This window comes from Haliaeetus leucocephalus, unplaced genomic scaffold, assembly GCF_000737465.1.
Source record: "Haliaeetus leucocephalus isolate CR32 unplaced genomic scaffold, Haliaeetus_leucocephalus-4.0 Scaffold135, whole genome shotgun sequence".
NCBI classification, from domain to species: domain Eukaryota; kingdom Metazoa; phylum Chordata; class Aves; order Accipitriformes; family Accipitridae; genus Haliaeetus; species Haliaeetus leucocephalus.
Genome location: NW_010972571.1, coordinates 1,093,638 through 1,121,247, shown reverse-complemented (window position 1 = coordinate 1,121,247; position 27,610 = coordinate 1,093,638). Strand labels below are relative to the sequence as shown.

At 37.3% G+C, this 27,610-nt stretch overlaps 1 protein-coding gene across 1 annotated transcript in view; it reads right to left on the bottom strand.

The window, feature by feature from the left end:
- PLCL2 (phospholipase C-like 2) overlaps positions 1 to 5,745 on the bottom strand; it is a 47,796-nt gene extending 42,051 nt beyond the window's left edge. Inside the window, exon 1 of the mRNA XM_010585895.1 lies at positions 3,262 to 5,745. Coding sequence (XP_010584197.1) covers positions 3,262 to 5,697 — 2,436 coding nt within the window. The 5' untranslated portion in view covers positions 5,698 to 5,745. The remainder of the gene's footprint in view (positions 1 to 3,261) is intronic.
- Positions 5,746 to 27,610: the final 21,865 nt, after the last annotated feature.

Genomic DNA, 27,610 nt, shown 5'->3' with positions numbered 1-27,610 from the left:
AATTCAAATATAATTCAATACTTGCCACGGGGGGGGGGGGAATATATGTATATTTAGAACAAGTAAGTCTGGTCTCTATCACTACTAAAATTAACTATGCAAATAAATTAATTCTAAAACACACTGGTTATATATTTTGAAAAATTCTAAAAGACATTTCAAGGTAATTTTTAAAATGCCACCAAAAGAAACAAAATATTAGGTGCTGAATGTCCCAAATAAGTGAAGTGGAAGGAGGAATTCAGCCCATTTGTAACATTAAACACACCTGAACTATAGTCCAGACGTGCTGTGGATCTGCTGGCTCCCATTTGGTGTGATTCACAAAACCAGCACTCCACTACCAATGTCATTCCTATCACAGAATCACACTTCAGTGAATTTTTTAGGTACTTTAATATAAATACCAATTTGGTACCTTTCCCTAAAATTTATTATAGCTGTATTTTATATCCAATATGGTAGAACATAAAACCGTATGTTTAAACTTGAAGAAAATTTCCAATATTAGAAATACAATGTGACTCCAAGTAGCCACTGAAATTCCATGATGGGAATATTCTCAGCACTGTAACGAATTTAGGATTTTTGTACCAAGTGGGAGCTGGTGATCTATGGCAGGTCTGGAGTTTGTGTTCCTGTAGGAAACAAAAACAAAAACATGGTATATTTAAGTTACAAATGTGCTCAGCACTCCTTTCTCTCACATCTTACCAAAGCAGGGTATCTGACCCAGATTTTCATTTTAATCAAAACTACTTTCCATCTTGCTGTCATGGTAAGATTCATTTGTGGACAAATTTCTTAGAAAGACATAATGCCAACCTTAATGCAAACAGGAATCAAATGTGAAATATTTTGTTGTCCCTTTATGGGACAAAATACCTGAAGAAGACTTCAAAATATGTAGATATAGCATATTCATGAAAAATTATGTGAATACTAAATTACATCTACTACAGGCACTTACAGTATATTTTAAGTAAATGTTTAGTAGGATCTAGTAAATGTCCAGGAAACTGAAACTGCTTTTATTAACTAGACTACACCTTAATGACACAATAATTACATAGCTGAAAAGACAGACATTGGGAATTCTATTCAAACAGATTTTGAGATAAACATCATGGGTAAGCCATTACAAACAACAATTTTACAGAGAGGTTAAGGAGGACCCAGGGAATGTATATATTAACTAATGGCAGGCAGGACAGAACTACAGCTATAACTCTCACCTTTGAACTTCCAACCCTATATCCAGAGACTATCCCTCATACTGCCAAGCAATTTAAACATACAGCATCACATCCAGTTTAATCATTTATATTATGCTTTTATCAGTGATTATTATGTAACAAGTTATGACATCAGGTTTTGTCACAGTAATGTAGTACCTAACAAGTAAGAAAAAAGGCTAGCTATTTGTATACAGATTTAGAGAAACCACTAAACTCACTGCTGCACACTTTCTTTTTTTCTCTTGTTCCACCTTATATTAATAAACAACTTTGCTCTTTATAACCTGGCTTGTGGGGACATTATTTCTGTACCATAAAAATCGTAACAATTTATAACACAAAATTTCAGTAATATAGGAATTAAACAAATTTCACATTCCCATAAATTGATATTTGAGTGGTTTATTTACTTTTATTAGCTGTAAAACCTTAGTTATACAGAGTTTAAATTGTGCACCCTATATAATCCGTCAGTATAGCTATGCAAAACTGATATTCCCTCAGGCACCTAAAATATCTTCTTGATAGCATTTTGAGAAATGATAATGAGGAATTTAGTTGATAGCACAACTTTCAAACTGACAGAATAAAATACATAAAATACCTTTTAATATCTCATGTTCAAAGAAACCACACTGTAGAGCCTGTTTTCAATTATATCAGTACTGGAAAATACTGCAGCATGCATGGTAAAGAGTTTAAAGTAGCTACAAAACCTGTATGCTTTCACTGTTTCCTTAAATCTTAGGTTCAGCTCTTCTTTGAAAGGTATCTTAAAATACAGTATCCTTTATATGACAGAATTCTAGCCTTCAACAGGTTAACTACAGGTAAAGTTCACTTCATATGTAGCCCTTAATGTGAAATATTTACAAGTCAAAATATCATCCCTGTATTTTTTTAATGAACTTTTAGTATAGCAATTTTATATACTGAGTGGAATGGGAGACTGTCATGATGCTGTACTAATTTCTCCTTTCTTATGAAAAAAAATTACTTTTAAAAATGTATTACTATTAAAATCTCTTCGATAGAAGATTATTCACAAAGAAAACTTATTTACTCTGATGTGCCTTTAAAATCCAGAATGAAGTCTCAGACATTTCCTTTAATCAGTTTCCACTTAACATTACATAAGAGTAAGAGGATTTAATACGTCACTTCATTTGAAATTATGATGCTTAATTTTATTGATCACTGCTAGTATTCCATCAGAAGTTTATAGATAGTTAAAAGTTTTATTAAATAAAACACAACTTTACAACTCACTTTAGTATATGTCTAAAAGGGTTTATTTACAAGGAATCCTTATTGGAATCTCCAAACAACGTGTTTTTGAAGTGGGATCTCTTGGCTTCCACAAAAGCAAGCACCTCAGCCAGTACTTTTTCCTGAAATACAATGTGTTTACTGTACGTGACCTTTAAGGTAAGGTAATTTCTTCTAGAGGATGCCTTCTAATATCTTAGTGCTAATTCCATGTATTTCTAACATATTGTTGCTAGGATGAATCATGGAAAGCAAATGGTCTTTCTGAAAGTACTACTTTCTATTTGGGAATGAGGAAAAAAACAAAACCTCAGTGAAACTATGCTAAACATACTTTCACGTACAATAACTTTTCCAATAAGCAGTAAAGTCTCCTTTTTCTATCAGGTCTATTTTACTCCTGCACTTCTATTTAACTTAATTTTCTAAAACTAAATTATTGCCATACTTTCCTCTAGTGTGTATCTAACATTCCCTCAAAGGCACAGGATGAGTCAACAGGCTTGAGTTCTAACACTGGAGTCATACTTCCAGCTCACACTCAACAAAATACACACACGCATCCAAGATTACCTCAGTAGACAGTATCACCTAAAAGGCTGCTCTGGCATAACCCATTTTTAAAGCTGTTCAGCATTAGACTTGAATAACATAACTTACAAAATGCAGCAAGACTTTTAAAAACATGTATTCCATACGCATCATAATACAAAAATACACATAAGAACCAATAAATTAATTGTAAAAAGTGTACCTGCATATTTTCTCTCAAATCCGTGGCATCCCGAATAGGTTGGAGAGCATTCTTGAACACTTCATCAATTGTTTTAATCCATAATGTTCTCATAGAAGCATACTCCCTTGACTTCTTGCCCTTCCTCACAGACAGGCCCCGCTTATGAGGTTTCCCACCACCCCTTCGATTAGTAATGGCCACGTGCACAAACAAGGAAGCATGTGCTAAAATTTCACCAGTTAAAGACTGCAGAGGAACGTGCCGATAACCAGTCTGTAGACACTCAAAGGGAATAGTGTATTGCCCGATAAACTCATCCCCAATGTAATCATCATCCAGTACTACAAAACGCACCATAGCTAGTTCTGGTAAATTTATTTGAAATTCAAAGCTTTCATCAAAAATTGGATTATCCCCATTCTGATGCATAGTTTTCGTCCTTTGCTCTGCACAGTCAGCAGGGATTCCATGTATTTCAACATAGACATAAGGATCTACAACATCACCTTTAGCACCTGATCCTTTGGGTTTAGGAAAGTTTTGCCCACTGATGATTTTAATATGAAGCAGCTGAGGTGAAACTCCAGGCACGGTGTCTTTTGTATTCGCACTGAAGAAGGATACTTCTTCTCTCATGATAGCAGGACGAAGGACATAGCCACAGTTTCCATTTTGCCGAAACCAACCAATGTTAAGATCCATCATTAAGCCAGGCGTTTGAAAGTTCATTGCTACTATCTGACAACCACATTTCCAGAAGTCCTGGGGATTCATATTACTAGAGTCAATCCTCATAGGACTGGGGAAAACTCTCGCAAGAAAACGTTTGTTATAATTTACAAAGTCTCCTGGGTTCTCATTGGCATATTTGCTAGCAAGCACTTCATTAAACGAGCACACTTCCCAGTACTTCTGGAGCTGAAATGAAACTTGAAACTCTTTGAACTGAATGGATTTACATATGCTTACCAACTCAGAGAGTTCTTTGCAGAGCTGAAACCGTTTCCCCGTCATTGAGTTTTGCTGTTCTACCCCCTCTTTCCCCACTCTCTGTGACATTTCTGCTCCTTCATCTTCATCTGTAACATCTCCCTCTAGTCCAGAACAATTAGAGGAAAGCTTCTTTGCTTTAATTAGTATTTTCCCTTTAAGTGATTCCGGTGATGGAAGATAAGAGTCTTCAATGTTTGGAGACTGTGTATGTAGTTTGTCCCCCAAAATTTTCTTCATGTGTTGTACCATCACTTTCTGCTGCTTAATAGAACAATGATTTTCTAAACACAAAATAAGAGGGTATTCTGAAGCAAAAAATGCATACTTGTTAATAATGTCAATCACACTACGGAAGACAATCTGTGATGTCATTGTATGCCCTGTGTAAATCACAGGTTCATTATCTGGACCATCCCATACATCCAGTTCAACACTTCGACAACCCATTTTAAGAGCGCGAATGTAACCTGTGATGTCAGAAGGCCCTCGAAACTGATCCTCTATCAAGTATGTATTATGAGATGAATTTATAAAATAATGAGATAAAGGTTGTTTCATATCTTGACAAACTTTTTTATGTTCTGGATCAAATATGTGGCAGTCTGGTGAAGTAAGGTAATTTGTAAACCCATCTATAGAAAGACAACCCTTCTCCTGGCCCTCTTTGGCTGGCTCGTATTTCTGAATAATTTCAAGGCTTATTTCTTCCGTGACATGTGCCATACCCTGTTCTGCTTCTAAAAACATCATGAGGTCCTTGGTATCTAGGAATTCTTTATTGCTTGAAAACTGAACCAACAGGAAATAGATTTCAGGTCTGGTACAAAGCTCATGAAAAACTTCAATAAACTCTTCTTTTGTTACTTCGGTACCATTTTTTTCCTTGGATCTATGTAATTCCTTGAATTTTAGTTCAATTTTATTAGTTTTTAAACCAGGATTTAAGTCTTTTATAAACTGTACAGCATTACACAGCGGTATATGTCCCAAATTATCTACATCTGATTCACTGAACATCTGTGAAAGCCATGAAGTCCGCATATTATCTTGAGTACTTTCTATCATATCTAGAGTATGTTTTCCGTAAGAAATCAGGTATCTTAAGCCAGTAACCCAAATATTTGCAATGTCTGCTGAGTTAGCAACAAGATCTAGTGACTCATAGTTTTCTCCATATATAATGGAAAATGCAGAGTCTTCTGATATCTGGTCGTATATTCCATTGCTGCGAAAAATATCTGTATTTTTTCCTGTTCTTACTTCTTTGATTGATTTAATATCAATCTTTGCTTTTTCAGAATCCTTTTTTGAAGGCTCCCAGCGTAGAGACTGCATATCTGCATCTAAAAGAAAGTATCGGTGATACACCCTAGAGTTGGATCGAATCTTTTTGAGCTCAGAGCCTTCAACCATCGCGTTTATACAGTCACTTGCACTGCTGATCTTTTTCTCAGTTGGCATACTGCTAAACGACACAGTCTTTTTCCGCTCCCGCTTTTGTTTCGTACCATCCTGGTAAACAAGGGGGGGGAAAAAGAAAACATGCATCAGTATGATTTTGCTCAACATTGAAATAGGTTTCAACTTACAGGTGAAAGTTCATAATGCAGTTCAACAAGGTCTAGCATCTGTGCAATGACCATTAAGATGGAAATTCTTACTGGAATCATAACAAATGAAAATGCTAGTAATGGCTTAATATAAGTAACCTTCCAGGGTAATTTTTTTTTAATATATTTTATATGACCACAAAGTTAAACAAAGCAAGTTTTGAGTGCTAATGAAATAATAATGCTGTATAAATGTATTTTATTTTATCAGTAATAACCTACTTAGATAAATAATGGGTCCTACAGCCAAGGCAGTAGAAAGTAAGCTTTCCTCTGAGTCCTTATACAGTCCTACAGATACTTGCTGAACTTTGTCAGTATGGAATATAATGCTTTAATACCACGCTGACAGGGTCCTCATGAACACCTGAGAAACATTAATACACAATTAACTACATAAAATCCATAGGACATGGTCCTAATCTAAGCATACAAGACATTAACAGCACTTACCACGCATAGCTCCCTTCTTTACTGCACCCATCCATGTTCTTCCCACAGACTGCCCAGAGCATCGACACATGCATCCCACTGCTATACTAGGAAAACATGCACGTTCTTCTTAAGAAACTACACTGAAACACAAGCGACTGGACTGCAGCAGATATAATTCAATGCAAGTTCTGAGTTTCAGGAAATACAACAGTGACTCAGGAGGGAACTGTCTGAGAGGATTAAAGTTTAACTGGTTCCAAAGAAGCTGTGTATCATTAGAAAGAACTTGAATGGAAAATGCAAGGCCTCATCAGGAAGGGAAGCAAAAGTGATTCACCTTTGCTCTTAAAACAATGAAATAACCCAGAGGTCTTAGTTTACTAGAGAAAGCTTGGGTTGAAAACTGGATATATAAGCCATTTAACAACAACAACAACAAAAGTCACTTAGTTACCTCTATTTGCTGCTTGTATTAATTCAAACAAGTGCAAATAAATCAGTAACAGATGACTTAAGTACAATCAATTTCATAAGAACTGAATTTAAGAAACCTGTGTGCTTTCATTATCTGCATTTTCTGAGATTGAAAAAATGCTGGTTTGTTTTTTCTAAAAGTGCCATGTGTCTTGATAAGCTAACTTTTACTCCAAAATAATGCTTCCGTGAAATAATCTTTTTATGTTAGATACCCTGTTTAGAATTGTTCTTCTTATATTCCAGCACAGCTCAAAAAATTACTTTTCCAGCTTTATACAAAAAGAATGTTGATTTTCCCTCTAATAGTTTTCCATTTGAAGTATGTTTCAGTGTAAATCAGCATTGCTTATATGGCAGAAAGGAGAGGGAAAGAAAACTTTTAACAACTGCTATACTGAACAGATGTTCAAATAAAACTCATTCATTACAGAATGTATTTCCAGTTCAAGGCATATGAGCTATATGTTTAATTTCATTAAATTAAAAACGCAGAATTCTTTTTTTTTGTAATTTAATTTATAAGCATCCAAAAAGCCTTTCACTGAAAATGATGATTAGTAAAGTAAGCAGACTTAATATTTGCTGTTCTGTGTTTGAGAAAATTAATCAACCATAACAATTCTTGCACCTTTAATGACAGCAGAATTTGCTTTATGCAAGTTCTCAAGAGACCAGTAAAAGTGCATAACCCTACAGAGGACTGTTTTATTTCTAACTCCAGATCAAACAGCTGCAATGGATACAGCACAGGGTTGACTCTTGGAATCTCATTACATGTAGTTTGGGCATAAGGATTGCTTTCAAACAAAAGCAAATTTCCTTAATTTAAAAAAATAATAAATTACAAAAGTGATTTTTGTTTACAAAGATTTTTGTTCTATTTTAAGCTTAGCTTCTTGTCTGGCTACCTATCTACATCTCCTAACCTGGAAAAGTGGCAAGGGACAGCCCCACAGAAATGAGCAATGACATTCCTGTCCAGTATTTTAGGGCTTGGAATGAAGCATGCTGAAACTCCTTAATGCTCCAGATTTCTCAGTCACAGATCTAGGAGAGGAATGTATTTCTTGAACTCTTCAGTGAAAGACAGCTGACAGATAACCTACTGACACCAGAACCATCAAGACCTGGGAAGTGTTACCTTGCCTGACCATGATCAGTATTTACCAAACAGAATGAAGGTCTATGCCTTTCTCTATGATCAGGATTGTGTCTGATCCAAGACACTGAATGGCAAGGGAGAAAACAAAATCTGACATTTCTTGATGCCATCTGGTGTAAATAGGTCCATCTCAAGGCAACCCCATTCCCAACTGTAGTTACCTAAAGACTGAATTGGAGTTTACACATGCGGATCAGAGGAATAATTCAATCTACGACCTGCAAGACTATTCTCCTTGCCTGCCAGATGAACTTGAAGCCAGTTTGACAGTATTCTGCACTTCTGCAGGGTAAAGCGATCTCACCACTTGGCTTATTCACGTAAAGCCTGCTGGCAGTAGACATCACTGTCTGAATGATGACTGTGATGACCGTGAAGACAAATTTTAACATACTCATGAGTTTCTCACAGCTCTAAGCTCCACAATACCCTTCTTAAGTTTCTGCTTTTCCAGAGATCAATGATCCTGAGCTACCAGATTGCCTGTGCAAGTCCCCATGCTGAGAGAGACATGGCAGTCACAATCAATCTGCATGAACAGAAGAACTTAAAGGATATTTTCCCAAAGACACTGGCCAGAATTATCTGCCTGTCTGAATTACCCACCTGTCTGAAAAGAAACAGAAAAGAAACTCTCACTCACAAGCTGAGAATGTAATTGCATAGAGTGTGCACAAACTGTATGAAACAGGTTTGTGAGCCTCAGAGATACAGTCTGGCATGGAGAAGGAGGGAGAAATATTCTGCTATACAATGTGGAGGATTTCACCCTGAAAGTGGGCTGGCATTCATGAACTGCGTCAGCTCTTTTATGGTCTTAAGTCTGTCTTGAATCAAAAAGACTGGCACATCAGAGAACTGTATGTATCTGAATGAACACAGGAGAGACTTCTTGGCATTCTCGAGAATTACAGTGTTCTTGATGCTGTTCAAGATGCTCCAAGTGAGACTGGCTTTACAGTGCAGATGCATAATTCTGTCCACAACAGAAGCTACAATTTTTGTGCTGAAACAACTTCAGATTATAACAGGTACTGTCATCGCAACACAGGACTTCCCCTGAAGACTGCCTGTTCTTCAGAAGACTTCACCATTGAAAGCAAAATAACCACCCCCATCAATACACTTCCTAAAACCAGCTATGCCACATCCAAGGTCACCTGCAAGAAGTTTTGAGAAACAGACCAATCACAGATAAAACTGTTGTAGTGGATATTAGCAAAGTTTCACAAGTGACAAAACAAAGAGTTTAGTTTATGCAGGAGTTCTAGCAACAGAAAGCAAAGTATCCAGCAGTTTAAAAAACAGAAATAATCCCAGCTGACATCTATGGCACTTAGACAGAGATAGCTGGAGAAAACAGCTTAAAAGAGCAAACAGGGAAGAGTATCTCCATGATAACTTTTTGTTGTTGTTGTTCCTCTCAAGGTACAGAGAAAGAAATGTTTGTGTGACTAAGCACTACCTACAAAACAGAATTCTGGAGACAATGAAAGAATCCTGCCTTGGACACTAAAAGATATGCACATCACTCCTGAACAGCAAAGCTTTTAGTATATACAACTTTATGATAAAATTACTTAAAGAGCAGTTCAAATAACCACAGTTACTGATAGAGACAGTGGTGGAGTTCAAACAGAGATTTGATAATGTAATAGATCAGAATGATAGAGGAAACAATGAAGAGTGCAAGGTTTGTAACCATCTACTAAAGGAAAGGATGCAGAGACTGAATTTTATGACCTGCAAATGCCCAAATGAATCATGCCCCAGAAGACACCATGGGGAAAGCAGTACTTCAAAAAACATTCAGTCCCAGAGATACCAAGAAGTTTCAGTACTGGTTGGTACAGTGGAATCTAGAACACTTCAGGAAGAAACTTACAGCCCAAGGCAGGGGTCTGCCACCCACCTGAGGTGAAAAGTGAGGAGCTGCAACCAGAGCACTGTGCAGGACAGTCCTTCCATCAGCCAACACAGAACGGTCCTTACAGTCACAAGTGCAAACTTTGGAGATGGGTATCTGTGATCCTGCCTCTCTCCACGACTAAAGCAGCTACCTGCAGCTTTGATGCAGTAGTTATGCTAACTGGGATTTGAAAATTAAGGCCCCTATCTGCATTTAGCCCACTAAGGTACTCCTTTTGAGACAGAGGACTTTGCAAAGAAAAGACAATGGTAACAAGAGGAAGTGGCAGAATGACACATTTTTAGAGCACTCATCTGGGAAGTGAAAGTCCCCGACATCATTACTCCATAAACATTTCACTTGGTGGCCCTGAATGCAAAACATATAAACAGTCCATGCAGCAGGGACCTGAACACTGAATTTTGCCCTCTCAGAGGAACACCTGCCTTCCCAGGTGACAGATCCTGCTGCTTCTCATGCTCTAACTGTACAAAATTTCCTTTTGTGTTTATATACCAGAGGTTCATCAGAAGCATGGAAGGCAGCCCCTCCTAGTCTTGAGAGCATGTGGCTAGCACTCGAGGAGCTGTGCATTTGAAGATCCCCAGGCAGAAGGACTAGAGGCTAATCACTCAATGAGTAGGTGAGTGCTCTATCAACCAAGCAACTACATAAAAAACAGAGCACAAGACACCTCCCCGCAACCCCAGGCACCTCACTGCAGGCTTTTTGATTGTAAATGGCTGAGCTCTGACAACGTGTGAAGAAACTCACACACCTTGTGACAATGATGCACACAGACTACAGGAGCCACAGTTCCAAGAACGCCTACTTAATTAATCCCAAACAGGCTTAGAAACAAGACAGATGCTGAGCCATTCAGCCTAGCAAAGATGGCAACGTCTTTGCATATATGTGTAGTAACAAGACTGCAATCACGTACAGGGTCTCAAGAGCTTTTAAATAAATCAAAATTTTTTTGAATGCAAGTTCTGAATTAAGTGACAGGTCTGTGAATCTGAGGGTCAGTGTTGTGGCAATACTCTGAACAATTACTGGTGAGTAGGTGAGAACACAGGCTGTGCCTAAGTTTGGTTAATTTGGGGTTTTTTTTAAATCACATTATTATTCAATGTCATATAGCGTAAAAGGCATTTTAGAAGTAATTTAATATACATCTGTAGCCAACAGTTGCAATACAATTCACTACTTCATGACCAGAACAGTCTAATGATTTTCATGATTAACATAGAGCAAACTACTCTACTGACACTATACAAGTCATTGATGAGTTGCTTTTACAGCGCATGTGATACTTAAGTAGCCAATTTGAGGATGAAAACTGCTTATCTTCATCAAATGCAATTTAGCAGCAATTGCAAGATCACCTAGCTTAATAACATGATGTATAGCATAAGACTATTACAGGAAGTGGTTAGTTAAAAAAAAAAAAAATTGAAGCTTTGTTTATTTAATTAAGATTCCTAAGCATTTTTCTTCAGAACCCTGCAAAAGAAAAACCCTGAATTTTATAGATTTTCTTTATACTTAAGAAAGCATTCAGGTATGTCTATATATAGTTAGGTCTATTCAAAGGAAAAACACACAGATATTTAAGGCAGTATTTTAAAACATTCAATTTCTAAATGCATTTTAATAAAAAATATGATATCAGTAATTTGTTCTTTTCTGAGGTTTCACTTGTGGTCTTAAAATGCAGACATAAATCAGCAAATGCGTTACAAATGCAACGTCAGTATCACATTATCCTTTTCTTTATAAATATTTTCATTGCAAAAATACTTAGGGTTTTCTTTGAGAAAATGTCTTTAACTGATACAGCAATAATAAAACAGGACCACTTTTTTTGTAAACACAAAAAAGGAATTCATTATTATTTATAGGTTGCCTATGTACAGCTGCCAGCTCATTCCAGAACTTAACACGCAGCATTATAAAAGAAGCTAACCAAGTTTTTGTGTGAGTCAGTAGAAAAAAGGAAGGAAAATAACAAGGTAACTAAAACCAGCAACACTTCATCTTTGTTACACAAAACTTAACATGGATTTTAAAAGTTACATGCAGTTAAAGACAGAGTGAGAGTCTTCTCTGGAAGAGGATAAGAAAAAGAGAGAAAGTGGGAGGGAAAGAAGAGAGAAGGTGGGGCAGAAAAGGCATTTCGTCATCAGGAGCCATATCCTCAAAGGCAGGAGGTCTACATCCTTGGTGCACCCTCTCTCAGCCAATTCTCCTGGAATCAACAACTCAGCAGAAGAATCTGCTTACAGCCACCACTCAGCCTCTCTCCTCTAGGCAAGTATCTATGTTTTTCCTAGTCAGTACCTTTTAAGTTGCCATCACTAGGAAATTCTTACTAACACAGTGACCCAATTCACTAAAAAGCACGTACTTTATAATGCTTTAACACAGATGTCCAAAGCTTGCAGAGCATGTGAAAATCAAACCAAGAAAAAACTCTCCAAGTAATTAGCAGTTCAGCTGACAGAAATCCAGAAAACTTTAGAAACAGCACATATTAAATCACATCATGTACAATAGTTTCTGAATGAAACTGTAGCCACTGTTTAATGGTACAAAGGCTGACCAGTTGTATTTAAGACAAAGTAAAAAGTCCTCAACTGAAATAACAGGCATTTAGGGGGGAGACAAAACACCAGCTATTTGGAAAACACAGGGCCTCCCACTCATTGTGAATCGCTATATTTGAGCTCAGCATTTAAATATTTTTCCAAACTGGTATTCATGATGTATCTGCTGTTTGCAGAAATCTTTTAAGAGAAACATATTTTTTCAATGTGTGGTGGGTTGACCCCAGCCAGACCCAGTTACACATTATAAATAACAGTGAAGAGGAAAGAAAAATATGAAGATTAGCTGCACAAGTAACAATTCTTTTTTTTTTTTAATCTGTTTTTACTAAGGGAATTCTGTTATTAAAGGAATATGGACACAGGGGCAAGTTTTAGCTCTGAATATTCAAACAAAAATGACCTACATTATTTCAGATCAGCTAATTGCATGGTTCATGATCCAGCTAAACCAATTCCCTCTTCAAATCCTCTTCAAAACATTAATTTTCTGTCCTGTCTCTTCCTCCTCCTGCCCCAGCTGCATCTCCCTTCTCTCCACCCTGGCTCCTCAGGCCCACATTAGCACCTGTCTGACACACAGTAAATTAATTTACCTCACTACCTCGGGAAATGAAAAATCTCTTTTTTGCTGAATTAGTTTTCTGCAATTTTAGTGAGCTGAAACAATCTGCCATGTGATCGGGGAAGTATCAAGCTGGTCCAAAATAACCACTAGAAAAAGGAAATTGATTAAAAATGGGAGGAAAGAACAGAATCACTCACTTTTATCAAGAAATGTATTCAATTAAAATCGATGCAGTTGAAACCGTTCTGTTGAAATCTGATCGTACATGACCTGACAAGAGAGCTTTATGTCATTAGGGAAAACAAAATCTCTCATCTTGATCCACCCCACAGAATGTACACCATCAATTTCATAAACATATTGAACATAAAGGCAAGGTATAAGAAAGAACTACCAACACCATAAAATAACAGAATTGAGGTTCTCAGGGCTCCTTTGGTTCATTTTTGTTCTGCCTCACTTCAAGAAAACAGGACACCAAAAAATTTGTACTACAGGAGAGAGATCACTACTACATTACCTATTAGAAAGAGCAGAGAAAAATGGTAGCCTATGTTGTCCTTGTTGCTTTTAGAGCAGGCAATTTAACTCAGTTAAAGACTATGACAGCAATGAGCAGGGAAATAACAGGATATGGTTTTGCAAATAAAGTCTAGACTAAGGCTTTCTATGTAAAACTTCTTACAGAAGAGATTATTTAGTAATTTGGTCAGTTTACCAAGAGTAAAGAAAGCATTTTTTTAATATTTTTTTTATGTTGCTGTGTTAAGTATCCTTAGGTTCTTCAACATTCAAATGCTCTTGCAGTATGTCGCAGGAGAGCTTTCTGTGAACCTTTGCTACGAGGCAGACTCTTCTTCCACCAAGATGCCCAAGACATCCCTAGGCATGCTGCTGCTTGCTCCCTCTCGCTCAGCTCTTAAAGCTGACACAAGCTGAGCAAGGTAAGAGAATGTCCTAACTCCAATGCTAAGACTTGCTAAAGCAGCATGAACACATTTCATGTCCCAAAACGTTGACTGTATTACATTCCTCACTGTTAGTGTTTGCAAGTCATATTGGTAAGTTTTACAAAAAGAACTAAAAAGAAATGACAGCTCAGTTTGAAAATGTTCTTCAGTTAAATGACAGAACAGTGATTACATGGAGCACTCCTGGTTCTCCTGGTTTTCAAAAAGTGTTTTCAGGTTTTAATTCTGAGCCTCAGTTTTAACCATAACAGAGGGTAACATACAAAAATAGTTTAGCCGTTTCTTCTTAGGGCCATGTTTTTAATGGCAAAAGTATATCTGATCTCTTGAGGATCAATTAATTAGCTTTTTAAAAACAAGACATTAAATCACAGTGATACTTCACCATATTAATTCAGCACACATAGATCCATTCCATATGTTTTTCAAGAGAAAGAAAACAATCTGATATTGCTTACTCTGCTGAAAATAAAGGAGCTGTAATTACTTATACTATGTTTGATTTTGACCTAAATTTTAAAAAGTTTATAGTAACTAAGACTTCTCCATTCTGCAGTTTCATGCTGCCAAGTACATTTGCCTTCTAGCAGCAACTACTGTAACTTACAGAAATGCGGTTATGTTTATGAAGCAATACACATCATGAGAGAACTTGGTAATATTATATCTGAATATTAAAATATGGTAATACATTAAAATGACATCCAAACACCACTGAGGCATTCTTTCATATGTAAGTATATCTGCGTATTTATAATATTAAAATAAAGGGGCATTTGGTTTCAGGGGTTAATTTACAATACAGATGAGCAGGGGAAAGGGGAAAAGAAAGGTCTAACCTCAAAAGAAAACAAATAAAAAGCATCTAAGGAAACTACGCAGACTGCTGTGAGCATTGAGAGCACCGAAGTCTGAGTTATGCTTGGCATGAATATCTAAGTTTTTGGTTTTATTGAGCCAGTTACAGTTCAGGCTTCTGGGTAGCATTTCCAATGGAGCAAAAGAGGCATTCGGTTTTCACAAACTTGGTAAAAGCAAAACATGTATACTTCAGATCCAAACAAGCAATATTTTAACCAAATTCATATAAACTACAATAATTATTTATGAAAACCAGCAGCTACTATGTACTGTTCAGTCTTAAACTGAGGAATCTGTCTTGATGGAAAGTTGTTAAAAATTAGTTGATGGCGTGAAAAGGGCAATAACCCTAGATAAGTAAGTAGGAAGTATTTTAGACTCCTAATTTCTCATGTACTAAGAAATTATATCTAAACTATGGCAAACAGACCATTTTAACTACTATAGAGAAACTAATGTTTATTATAAGCATTTATTTTTTCAGCCATCGATGATCAGAAAAAGGAATAATAGTTACGTATGCTTTCAGCTTGAAGAATAACTGAAGATGACAGAGCTCACACTGCAGATGAAGGTACGGGAGGATTCAAACAAGGAAGTTGGCTCAACAAGTTTCAGTATGGCTCAGGAGTGAAGAAGCCTCTGAGTCTTTGCTGTGATCCTTAAAATCAACAAGACACTTTTTCTGCATACACATGCACAACTGTTTAAACTCCGAGCATTTTCATTTTCAGCTCTTCAATAATGTTTTAAATACTTAAATGTTATAGCTAAGATACACTTTGATGAGCATTTTAATCAAAACCTATCAACAAGATTTCATATGCAGAATACTACAGCTATCAGTCTGAAGTTGAATCTCAGATTTTTTTTCAAGTATTCATAGCTGCAAGTCAGTTCCACTGGTAGAAAGCACAGCATTTTTCCATTTCTCGTTTCAGGCATAAACAACAATTTGACTGAATTGGCAAAATAAGCAACTTCCGTAACACAGCTGTCAGGCTTCACAGTTTAAAGCAAAAATACAGCATGTGGGTGACTTAGAAAGATAACACAATAACCGTGTTTAAGACTTTTGTAATTTCAGATGCAGCACAGGCTCTGCAGAAAGCTGCTTCACTTCTTCCCGTGCTGTTCCTCTTCAGCATCAGAGAGGAAAGAGAAGCCAACAGCAGGTCCAGCAAGAGGTGAGTGTGAGCACTGGCTAAAGCCTCCCTACCCTTTCCCACTCCTGTTGGTAAAGCCTTCCCAGCAGCTTTTCCAAAGTTTCCCACAGACATAAGGGTTGGTTTGGTTTGGGGGTTTTTTTCCAACTTTCCTACCTAGCAGGCCCAAACACCATCCTACCTGATTCACAACCAACAAGGCAATTTCTGTGCAGATTTGTGCAAACAATGTGTTGATCGTAAAAGACTTCTGTTCTACATTACTTCCAAATAAGCAAAGTATAATTAAATGAGGGGTTTAAATATTTGACCATGGTGCAAAAAAAGCAAGACTCATTGAAGGTGTTTTGAAACATGAAGATGAAGGTGGCAGTCCTTTGTTCACAAAACAGGGAAACTGTTAATGTGCCAGCCTCTCAGTTGTTACCTTTGAGAATCAGTTCACAAACCTAACTCTACAGCTTTCCTAGCAAATTAAACTACTTCTGAAGAACTTAAGTTTTAATTATTAAAAGTACCATAATTATATGTATTTCTATGTACATGGTAAATTTCACACTTTTGTATGATTTAAAATGGTACAATTGAAGAAGACAAGTAAGGAATCATTCTGAGGGATCATGCTGAAGGACATTTTCAATGCCAAGAGGGAAGTTATTTTCAGTGGGAGCTGGGGTGCCCAAGCCCTTCTGCAATTAACTGTATTAAGTTTCATTTTATGAATATCAACATTCCTATTTTCTGCATGTCACCAGAGCTAAGGGAGTCAAGGGGAAAAACCACATAACAAAACCAAGCTTGTAGAGCCTTGTCCTGATTTCAGCTGGGATATAGTTAACTGTCTTCCTAGTAGCTGGTACAGTGCTATGTTTTGAGTTCAGTATGTGAAGAATGTTGATAACACTGATGTTTTCAGTTGTTGCTCAGTAGTGTTTAGACTAAAGTCAAGGATTTTTCAGCTTCTCATGCCCAGTCAGGGCACCTGAACCAAACTGGCCACGGTGCATTCCATACCATGGGACGTCCCATCTAGTTTAGGAACTGGGAAGTGGGGGGGGCAGGGAATCACCGTTCGGGGACTAGCTGGGTGTCGGCGGGTGGTGAGCAATTGCCCTGCGCATCATTTGTACATTCCAATCCTTTATTACTACTGTTGTCATTTTATTAGTGTTATCATTATCATTATTAGTTTCTTCTTTTCTGTTCTATTAAATCGTTCTTATCTCAACCCAGGAGTTTTACTTCTTTTCCTGATTTTCTCCCCCCTCCCACTGGATGGGGGGGGAGTGAGTGAGCGGCTGCGTGGTGCTTAGTTGCTGGCTGGGGTTAAACCACGACAAGCCTGCATCTTACCGTGCCATTGCAGGTACATACTCCATGATGGAGTTGAAGTTACATAAATTTAAATACTAAAAGGACACAATAATATGGAAAAGGACAACCTACTCCATGCAGGCAAGATTCTTATTTTTCAATGCTGCAAATGCAGCCAACAAATGAAAATAATTGTGTTTGTTATAAATGACTAATTTAGTCAGAAAGCAGGAAAGTACGTTGTTTCTCCTCTACTGTGATAAGTAGTCTACATGATATTTCCTTAATTGTCAAACAACTCTTGCTCACAAAAAATGAACAGCAGATTGACCAGGGATGTGTTATATAATTTAAAGGACCGACTTTTTCACACATCCATACAGGTCCCCCCACCCAACCTCTCAGCACAAGGTTATGACTAAATCACGCAATTTCACTTTCAGTGATGTGGCAAAATGTTCATTTCCACCTGTACTGCCAATTCATATATTTTGTCCAAATTTCAATCCAAATATCATCTGCTCTCTTGGCAAGTTTCTGGTGTCTTTTGGTGTCCTTTCTGGTTGCTGAGTGTTTTCCAGGAACAACACAGAAGTAAAATTATCGCCTAAAGGTTATTTTATTCAAGTAAAACATTCAGGCTTAAGAGGAATAAGATGTAGAATTTTTTTTAATTCTAAAAACTATCATTACCTCTGTCCTGCAGCTTTCTATTCATCAACTGATTTGCTTCATTCTAGTGATTGATGGTGTCTTCAGATCTGCTTCTTGACTAATGGTAATTGGACTAGCAAATTTCATAAGATAACTCTAGAGAGATGGAACTTCACAAGCTTAATTGTTCTGTTTTTGTGGTTTGACGTAAGTTACTTTTTGTCAAGTAGGAGAGTGACCATTACCAATATTAACTCTTCAATGCTATGAAGCGTTCATGTATACAATTCAGTATTAAATTAAGTACAAGAGTTGGAACTTTTTAAAACTTACTACTTGCTAAACAAAGTTTATCTTGCAAATTCTTCTTTAAGTTGCTACTTCAGCCTCATTACTTAGATGGCAATGATAATTAAACAGTGATAATTAACTGTTTATTTTTAAGGAGGACAATTCTTATGAATTAGACAAAAAATATTTATTAGGTTACCATCACTCAGCAATCACACAGGCGGAGAAGACATGAACCCAAGCATCTTTGCTAACAACATACTGCTGCTTCTGATATGTCTTCCTTGTTGATTTTCAGATGTATGTAATTTACAGTTGTCAAACAATCATAGGAAATTCTCATTCTGAACGCTACATCAGTGCCTTTCTTCCCCCTTATACTCTGTTCTTTAATTATTCATAACAGTTACAAGCACTTAGAACAGTGAACTATAAATATTTAATAGAAGAGGCTTGTAACAGAATGACATGAGAGAGACTACAAAAATCAAATAGTATAAGGTATTTGTATATCCTAAGCCAACAACAATAAGGCATACGCTCTTTAGATTTTAAATCTATATAAATGTTCATAGCTTTGACAAACCAAACCTAGTAAGTCATCTGTACACTTTACCAAGCAATTACAATTAAACAAATAAAAATTACCAGGTATAACAGTTTTCTCCAGACTTTTACTTTGATCATTTGCTACAAGTGTACCTTGTGAGGAATCCTGAATAAGCATCACTACAGGACATTACAATTTCAAGAACTTAAAGGATGCCACAGTCAAGAGCAAATACACTGAAGACAATTTCTGAAATCCCACCTCCAACAGCAGCATCTTAGCAAGCAGCTGATGATCTTAACACAAATTCTCAATATAGATTAGAATTCTAGCACTTGAGGTGGTAAGAAAGTATGTAAGAATTTCAGATATCTTAAAATAAAGTTTGCGACCCTCCTAGATGTGGAGGAGGGCTATGGATCCAGTATGCACTCAAACTTCAGTATAATATGGCAAGTAAAAATAATCCTACTTTCAATTTTCAGAGTTCAATGTACTTGACGCTTGGTATGGGCAATCATGAATATATGGTAATACCATAATTGTGTTCTGTGGAGGAAAAGATAATTACTAGGAAAATAGGACACATTTTTTTTAAGTCACTAAGACATACTAGGGAAATATCATCAATCTTTCACTAAAATATTCATGTACCATACCTCAATACACTGTATGCAGCTTTCTGAGTATCTTACATATCACAAATACTCAAAAAGTCACATTGCCAAGCACAAAATTAACTCAGATATCTAAAAACTAAAACCAATCATAGAAGCAAAACAATTTTCTCATCCATTTACTTGAAATGACTGTGCTCACTCAGAAACCAAAGGCCTCCACTGATTCTGCTCACAGCACAGAGCAATATCCCCATCCTTTGAAATCAGGTCAGTGTCCCACCACAAAGGCCCATCTGCCTAAACCAATGGGAAAAAATGAGCATGCCTTGGGTGGTAAAGAAAAGGCTAAAGAAAAGTTTAGATAATACTTAGAAACTATACTAACTTTCCTTACCTCAACCTTATAACCACCCACAATGCAACCTCACAGTGATTAAACGACTTCATGAGAAGTTTTGTTCTTGCAACGTAGCAGAGAGACAGAAACTAGAACTGTTCCATTACAGTCATCACCCTCACTCTCCCAGCTTCCTACATTCATCTGTTTATTTTCTATTTTGTTATAATTACTGATTTAACAAAACTTTCCAAACACATTTTAATATTTCAAGAGTTTATATTTCATTATTTCAAAATTATTTAAACATTCTTCTTCAACACAGAAACATTTGTGCAAAAAATGTTTTCCTTTCCTAATACTGTTAATCAGAACTGAAAATAAATCACAGTAACTACTTTTGTACATAAAGCATATGCAGATAGTGTCATCAATATGTGGTGGAGAATATATTTAGATTATACCTGAAAGTTTGCCAGTATGGTGAACAGTAACGTAAAGAAAATCTCAGCTATAAATGACACAGTGTACCAGGAAAGTACTAGAATGGACACAGTTATATCTGCAAATGCATCTTTTGGTTACCTAGCTTACTCCTCTCAGTAGTTAAATTATGCCAGCAAAAGAAGCTTAGAATCTGTGTAGTCCCTAAAAATAGAGCTGTCCCTCATGTCACCTATACCAATAAACCTAGTCAAAAGCAGACAAGCCTTCAGTATTAATACTTACATTTGAACCCTGAGAAAAAAGGCAAGCATTCAAGTGCTATAAGAAAAAAATGAAGGAACTACATTTTGTGTATTAAACAACTCTCAGAATAGTTTAACTAATATACAGACTAAAATAGTAAATCTTCTAACTTTAACAAAGCCAAAGGAATTACTAGATAAAAAAAAAATTAAAAGCACTGACATTAAAATTAAAAACTCTTTGCTTTAAAAAAGAGTTGTATGTAAAACATTTTAAAAGCACATCTATAACCAACTTTACCCAGATTTCCACACATTTTGGTAAGTTCATGCTGCAACATGACTTGCCCTGTTGGACTCAAGAGAACTTAAGTCTGAAATGACAGAGGAGCCAAAGCAAAGCATAAAAACTGAGAGGAAGTAGATGTGCCATTAGTTGAATGCTGCTTTAGAAGATTCAGATTTCTGTTCTAAGACAGCACAGAAAGAATACATGTAAGGGAAAAATTATTTGCCAAATTAACTTGATGCAATGGTGAATTGAAAAGTTAACAAAATTATTAAATAATTTGAATACTCCAACTTGCATACTTATACATTTGAATATGGAATTCGTTATCTATTATCCACCTTGAATTCTGAACGAAAAATAGTCACATTATAATTAAAAATGCTATAAATCAACCAGGTCTCTGAGGTACAAAGTTAACTGAATGCAGCAAAAGCATTCTGGCAATATTAACAGAACTTTCTATTCATATCTGTAGTAACCTGTTGCTGCCCAGTTTTTCTGTATCATTGGATTTTAACTGTCAGTATAGTTTAGACGGAAAAAACAAACAATAAGTGGTATAACTATTTCACTGATGTTTGGTAACTTCTCATTCAATGTATGTTGAAACCTTATTTCAGTAACTTGCTCTATGCTGCAACTCTATTTCAATCATTTACCAAAGTATAAGTTAGCTATTTGAACTTGTAGTAATTGGAAATAAAATAACATTACAGTAGAAAAGTGCACAAATTTTACAAATTTGGAAAATCAACAACCATTTGGTCTCAGCCTATTGCATCGGATTATCTACTTAAGCATTTTTAAGAACAGCTGCAGTTGTATGCATTACATCGTAAAGGATTCATTTTGGGCTCAGTAATTTATTATAAATACCCTTAATTTGAATACCCTTCATCTCCTGCACATCCCATCCAGCACAATATTATTTCTAGAACATTAAGGAGCTCAGCCTTCAGAAACCTTTGTTAAATGGGCTGCACTCAAATACAGCAGAAATATCCCAGTTTACATAGAACCTTTTACTATTTTCCCTACCACAGTATTTGCACACTTCTCACAACGGCATTTAGTTATAATAAAAACTATTTCTTAAAAGCAAGCTACAGATTTATGAGAAGGAAATCATGACAGAGTAAGCTTCATGATGATAAAAGTGATTGAGATAGAAGCAGGCTGTTTCCAGGGCTACCAATGAACCATATATTATGTTTTAGATGGTTTCCTAGGAAAATAATCCTAGGGATCACGTCATCTATGTGTGTCTCTTTATGTTCCCTCCTCCTAACTTTAGAATTTATTTATTTATTGATTTCAACTAAATCTGACAAAAGAGGAGATCTAAAGACAACTAGGCTCCACAAGTTTTCCAAAACCAGAAAGCCAGGAAGAAAAAGAGAATCAATAAAATTCAGATTATAAAAAAGCACAGATCAAGAGTTCAGACCTCCTTGGATCCCCAAGTCAACCAAGAAGACATGATCCTACTGGAGATCACATGTCATTAACCTTGTGGCAGACACAACTGAGTCCAAAGCAGAGAGAAGATCCTGCCACTTTCCACAACGTCCTGTCGCCCAGAGTTGAGTAAAATTTTAGTCCAAAGAACAATTTTTCCCCTTCATTTGTTTCATTCTGGCTTCATATAAATTAAACAGATATACAGTGCTCAGATCTAAACATCTGAATTGCCTCTCGTTCAGATTTCCTCAGCAGATTTTACTGCATTGCCAAGAACTCCCAAGGGCTTGGGAAGAAAAACAAGAGCTTTTTGTATTACATTATCAGTCAAACCCTGCTCTAAGGGCAGGTGTAGAGTACTTGCCTCTTCAAAGACAACACTCTCTGCTACTACAGAGACTAAGATTCCTTATCTCCTCTAGGCAAGAAACCACGGAGAGGCTTATCTCACCTGAGCATGGCCTGCTGTATTCTCACAGAAGTTACTGGCAATTTTGAAAGAGAACAGGAAAGGTTCCAGAACAGATCTTAACCTGCGTCAAAATCCCTACTGTGGTAAACAGGTGTTTCTTTCAATGTAGGAAATTCATGTATTGCCTGAAGTGCTTCAAACCAGCACTGTACTATATTCACTCTCTTCTTCTACCAAGGCAGCTGTAAATTGTATCTAAACAAAACCACCCATCCCACTGGCCTTAGCAGGTACTGACAAGTGGTGGATACACACAAGAGTCACAAAACTTCCTTTTATGAAGACAATCTTTTGTCTACATTAGAACATCTGAATTAAACCATAAGATTTCAGAAATTAGTTCTTTGTGTTAACGCAGTACAGATTACCCTAATCTCAATTGATTTATTTTCTTAGGGGAGATCAGAGCTTCGTAAGACATTAACTTAAGCATTCTTCCATAGACATTGCTACTAAGGGGCCACAGGCTTTGAGCTAAAATAATACCAAAAGCCTCAGGCGTGTCAGGTTCTGCCTGGATTGTTTTACCTTGTCTAGTTATAATAGCAATGATCTAATGACCAGGTGATTATTACCTGCTTTGTTTTAGACCTTGGTCAACGGCACAATGTAACACTATACATTTTTCTAGTTAACAAACAGTAATAAGGAGTAGATGACCTGTGTAGAATGAACCGTCTGTGATCCTCGAATAAAAACACAGCATAGAGCACAGAGCTGCAGAGACAGCAGGGGCCTTCAAAGAACATGCACAGGATGATACCGGACACCCAAAGGATTTAACAGCCCATTACTGTTAGCCAAAGGAATGCAACCTTGGAAAGTGGGTAAGAACAGTTTTAAGGCAAAAAAGACAAATATGAACACATGTAGAAAACTGGAAACAATGAGGTTAGATCAAGATGTTGAGCATGTTAAAAAACACATTAAAATTATTCCAAGAAGACCCCAGGGTGAAAAAAACAAACAAACAAACAAACAAACAAAACCATCATATTATTCCTGTAAAAGGATAGCTTGCTGACAGGACAACTCAAGGCTGACGACAACAACTTCCCGTGACACTTGGCCTCATCCCCAAATGAAACCATTGACTGTAGCATCCATTAGTAGGGGCAGTGGAAGTCTGACCATAACATCAGTGAAAGGGGTATATACTAGAAACTGTGTGTGAGGACTTTAATCATACATAATGGTTATGTAATAATGGTGAACTCTGTTACTATCATAGCTGGACTAATAAGAATTGTTTCATTAGACTGCTAAGATTGTATGTAGACTGGCAATAAACTGTTGCCTTTACCTGTAAGGCCTATCTCCTTTCACTTGTAAGAAGAATTTCAGTGTAATATATTGATCAGAATTCTGTAACCTGGACAAACCAATTGGTAACACTTCTTTTCCCATTAACAATCACATAGGTTGCTTATCTTCCCACACACAAGTAAATAACCTCATGATACTTAGAATCATATTTACTGTTAGCTGATAGCTAATACAACTTGGTGCACACCTGTTAAGAAGCTTAATAGTGACTGGAAAACTCATTACATATGGATAAATAATCCTTCATAATTTTTGCCTCAAATATACCAAGAACACTTAGTAATTGATAAATTAAGAGGACAACTCCAGCAGCACCTGTTCTGTATTTGCAGACCTTTCCTATCCAGTCTTCAGTGCAGATATTGCACCTGTAAACTAACGAATGACAACCTCAGAACACCATAAAGCACGCAGAAACACATTAATGCTGTTCATCTACTGACTGTTTCTGACTCAGAACACTGAAAAAAGAGTGACCATTGGTTAGATGAAATCACACCAAAATGGCTGGATAGAACGACATACATGGGGCAAAACTGTAAGAGATTAGTCAATGTAAGCATATTCCTGACAATAGCACCCATACAGGGTTCAGAAAGTCTTTGTGTATTGACTCATACCAAACTTTAACTTCTGTATTGCTGAAGTCCCATCCTGACACAGATACAGGGAACTCCTTAGGTTTGAAGGGATCTCTTGACATTACATAGTCCAACCCCTCTGCTCAAACAGCATGACATAGAGCAGATTGCCCAGGACCACATCCAGTTGGATGCTGAGTATCTCTGAAGATGAGGATTCCACAACCTCTTCCATTGTTTGACCACCCTCACAGTATAAACATGTCTTCTTATGTTCAAATGGAATTTCCTGGTTTTTTAATATGTGCCTATCGCTTCTTGCCCTGTCAGTGAGCTCTACTGAGAAAAGTCTGACTCCATCTTCCTCATTCCCTCCTACCAGCAGGTATTTATACACATTGGTAAGATCCTCCTGAGCCTTCTCTGCTCCAGGCTGAACAGTCCCACCTCTCTCAGCCTCTTCTCATATGAAAGATATCCCTGTCCCTTAACCTTCTTTGTCGTCCTGTACTGGGCTTGCTCCAGGAAGTCCATGCCTTTCTTGTACTGGAGAGACCCAAACTGGACTGACTACTTCAGATGTGGCCTCAACAGTGCTGAGTAAAGGGGAAGAATCAACTCCCTTGACCTGCTGACAATACTCTTTCTAATGCATTCTAGGATACTGTTGGCCGTTTTTGCCCCAAGGGTGCATTGCTGGCTCATGGTCAGCTTCTCGTCCACCATGATCCCAAGGTCCTTCTCGGCAAACTATGAACATTTTCATGTCTCATTGATAGGTGCCTTAAAGGACAAAAATAGCTAAAGGACTGTCAAGAGGAAAAAGAAAAGTTAGCAGAGTAGTGATACGTATATGTCATGGTTTAACCCCAGCCAGCAACTAAGCACTACTGATGATTTTTCATCACAAGTTAGAACCCTTTCTATGTATTAGCTTGTTTTAAACACAATCCACTTTAGGAGCTTTGCTCCTAAAGGCAGTGTGCTCAGGGAAATAAATGGAATGAAAATTCATTGTGCAGAGGGTTCATATTGGCTTCAACCTATGATAATTTCAGCATAATTTAGCAGTTACCTGTGTTCTCAACTAACAAAGTGATAATGCTATCCACGTCTTCTTTATCCATTGTTAGGAACTCCTTCACTTATTATTTAATAGCCTGTTCCACTAACCATTATCAGCTTCAGAGATGAAACAGCTGAATATATGAAACTCAGTAAGGCTTAAAAAACCCTTTACAATTTCAAGGACAGTATATACAGCATGGGTGATGGAAAGACACCCCCCTTCCATTACCTTAATTCTTATAGGGAAAATTGCTTCTCTCTAGCATATCAATCACTGCTGTGCTTTTAGGAAAGCATGTTGAGAAAGCAACTGGCAATGGATGTATTAGTTTGACTAATAAACAGTGTTAGAAATTTCTTTATCTTCACAATATTTATGCAGCTAACAGAGTATTTTTTTATAGTGTATCTTTACAGGACACCAAGATTCATAATGCATTTTATTCTAAAAAAAAACACATACACAAGTATATACATTAAACCTAAAATCATAGAACCATTTAGGTTGGAGAAGACCTTTAAGATCACTGAGTCCAACTGTAAACCTAATACTGCCAAGTCCACCACTAAACCATGTCCCTAAGCAGCACATCTACACGTCTTTTAAATACCTACAGGGATGGTGACTCCACCAAAAGTCAAAGCCTGTTCCAGTGCTTGACAACCCTTTCGGTGAAGAAATTTTTCCTAATATCCAATCTAAACCTCCCCTGGCACAACTTGAGGCCGTTTCCTCTTGTCCTATCGCTTGTTACTTGGGAGAAGAGACCAGCACCCACCTCACTACAACCTCCTTTCAGGTAGTTGTTGAGACCGATAAGGTGTCCCCTCAGCCTCCTTTTCTCCAGGCTAAACAGCCCCAGTTGCCTCAGCCGCTCCTCACAGAGCTTGTGCTCTAGACCCTTCACCAGCTTCGTTGCTCTTCTCTGGACACGCTCCAGCACCTCCATGTCTTTCTTGCAGTGATGGGCCCAAAACTGAACACAGTATTCAAGGTGCGTCCTCACCAGTGCCGAGTACAGGGGGACAATCGCTTCCCTAGTCCTGCTGGCCACACTATTTCTGATACAAGCCGGGATGCTATTGGCCTTCCTGGCCACCTGGGCACACTGCTGGCTCATACTCAGTCAGCTGTCAACTAACACCCCCAGGTCCCTTCCCACAGGGCAGCTTTCCAGCTGCTCTTCCCCAAGCCTGTACCATTCCACGGGGTGGTCGTGACCCAAGTGCAGGACCCAGCACTGGGCCTTGTTGAACCTCTTACAATTGGCCTCAGCCCATTGATCCAGCCTGTCCAGATCCCTCTGTAGAGCCTTCCTACCCTCAAGCAGATGAACACTCCCGCCCAGTTTGGTGTTGTCTGCAAAGTTACTGAGGCTGCCTTCGATCCCCTTGTCCAGATCATTGATAAAGATATTAACCAGAACCGGCCCCAACACTGAGCCCAGGGGAAGACCACTTGTAGACAGTCACCAACTGGCTTTAACTCCATTCACCACAACTCTTTGGACCCAGCCAATGACCAGTTGATTCACACATCTTTCTATGTTCTGTAAATTAGAGAGAAAAGATACCATTCAAGCACATAGCCTAGCCATTGGTTAATGAGAAAGCACTAATAGAAGCAGTGCTGAAAATCCTGCAGAACAATACTACACATACACAGTTTACTGTTTAGCTTGTTAGTGGTGATTATAAATATCCTGAAAAAAATCAAGATAATATCTTCTGTGCTGTTCAGGATTTATGACTTACAGTCTACGGTTTTCTCAGATTTTCTGGATCATTTCTAAGTGATACTTAGAATGATGAAAGTTAACTCAAAGCATGAGCCCTGTTAGACACTTTCCCTGTTATAACACTACTAGATAACTTTGGGGGTCTATAAACTAGACAAGACTAAAATGCACTAAAAAAAACCCCACAAAGTTCAAAAAGATTATGAAATGTC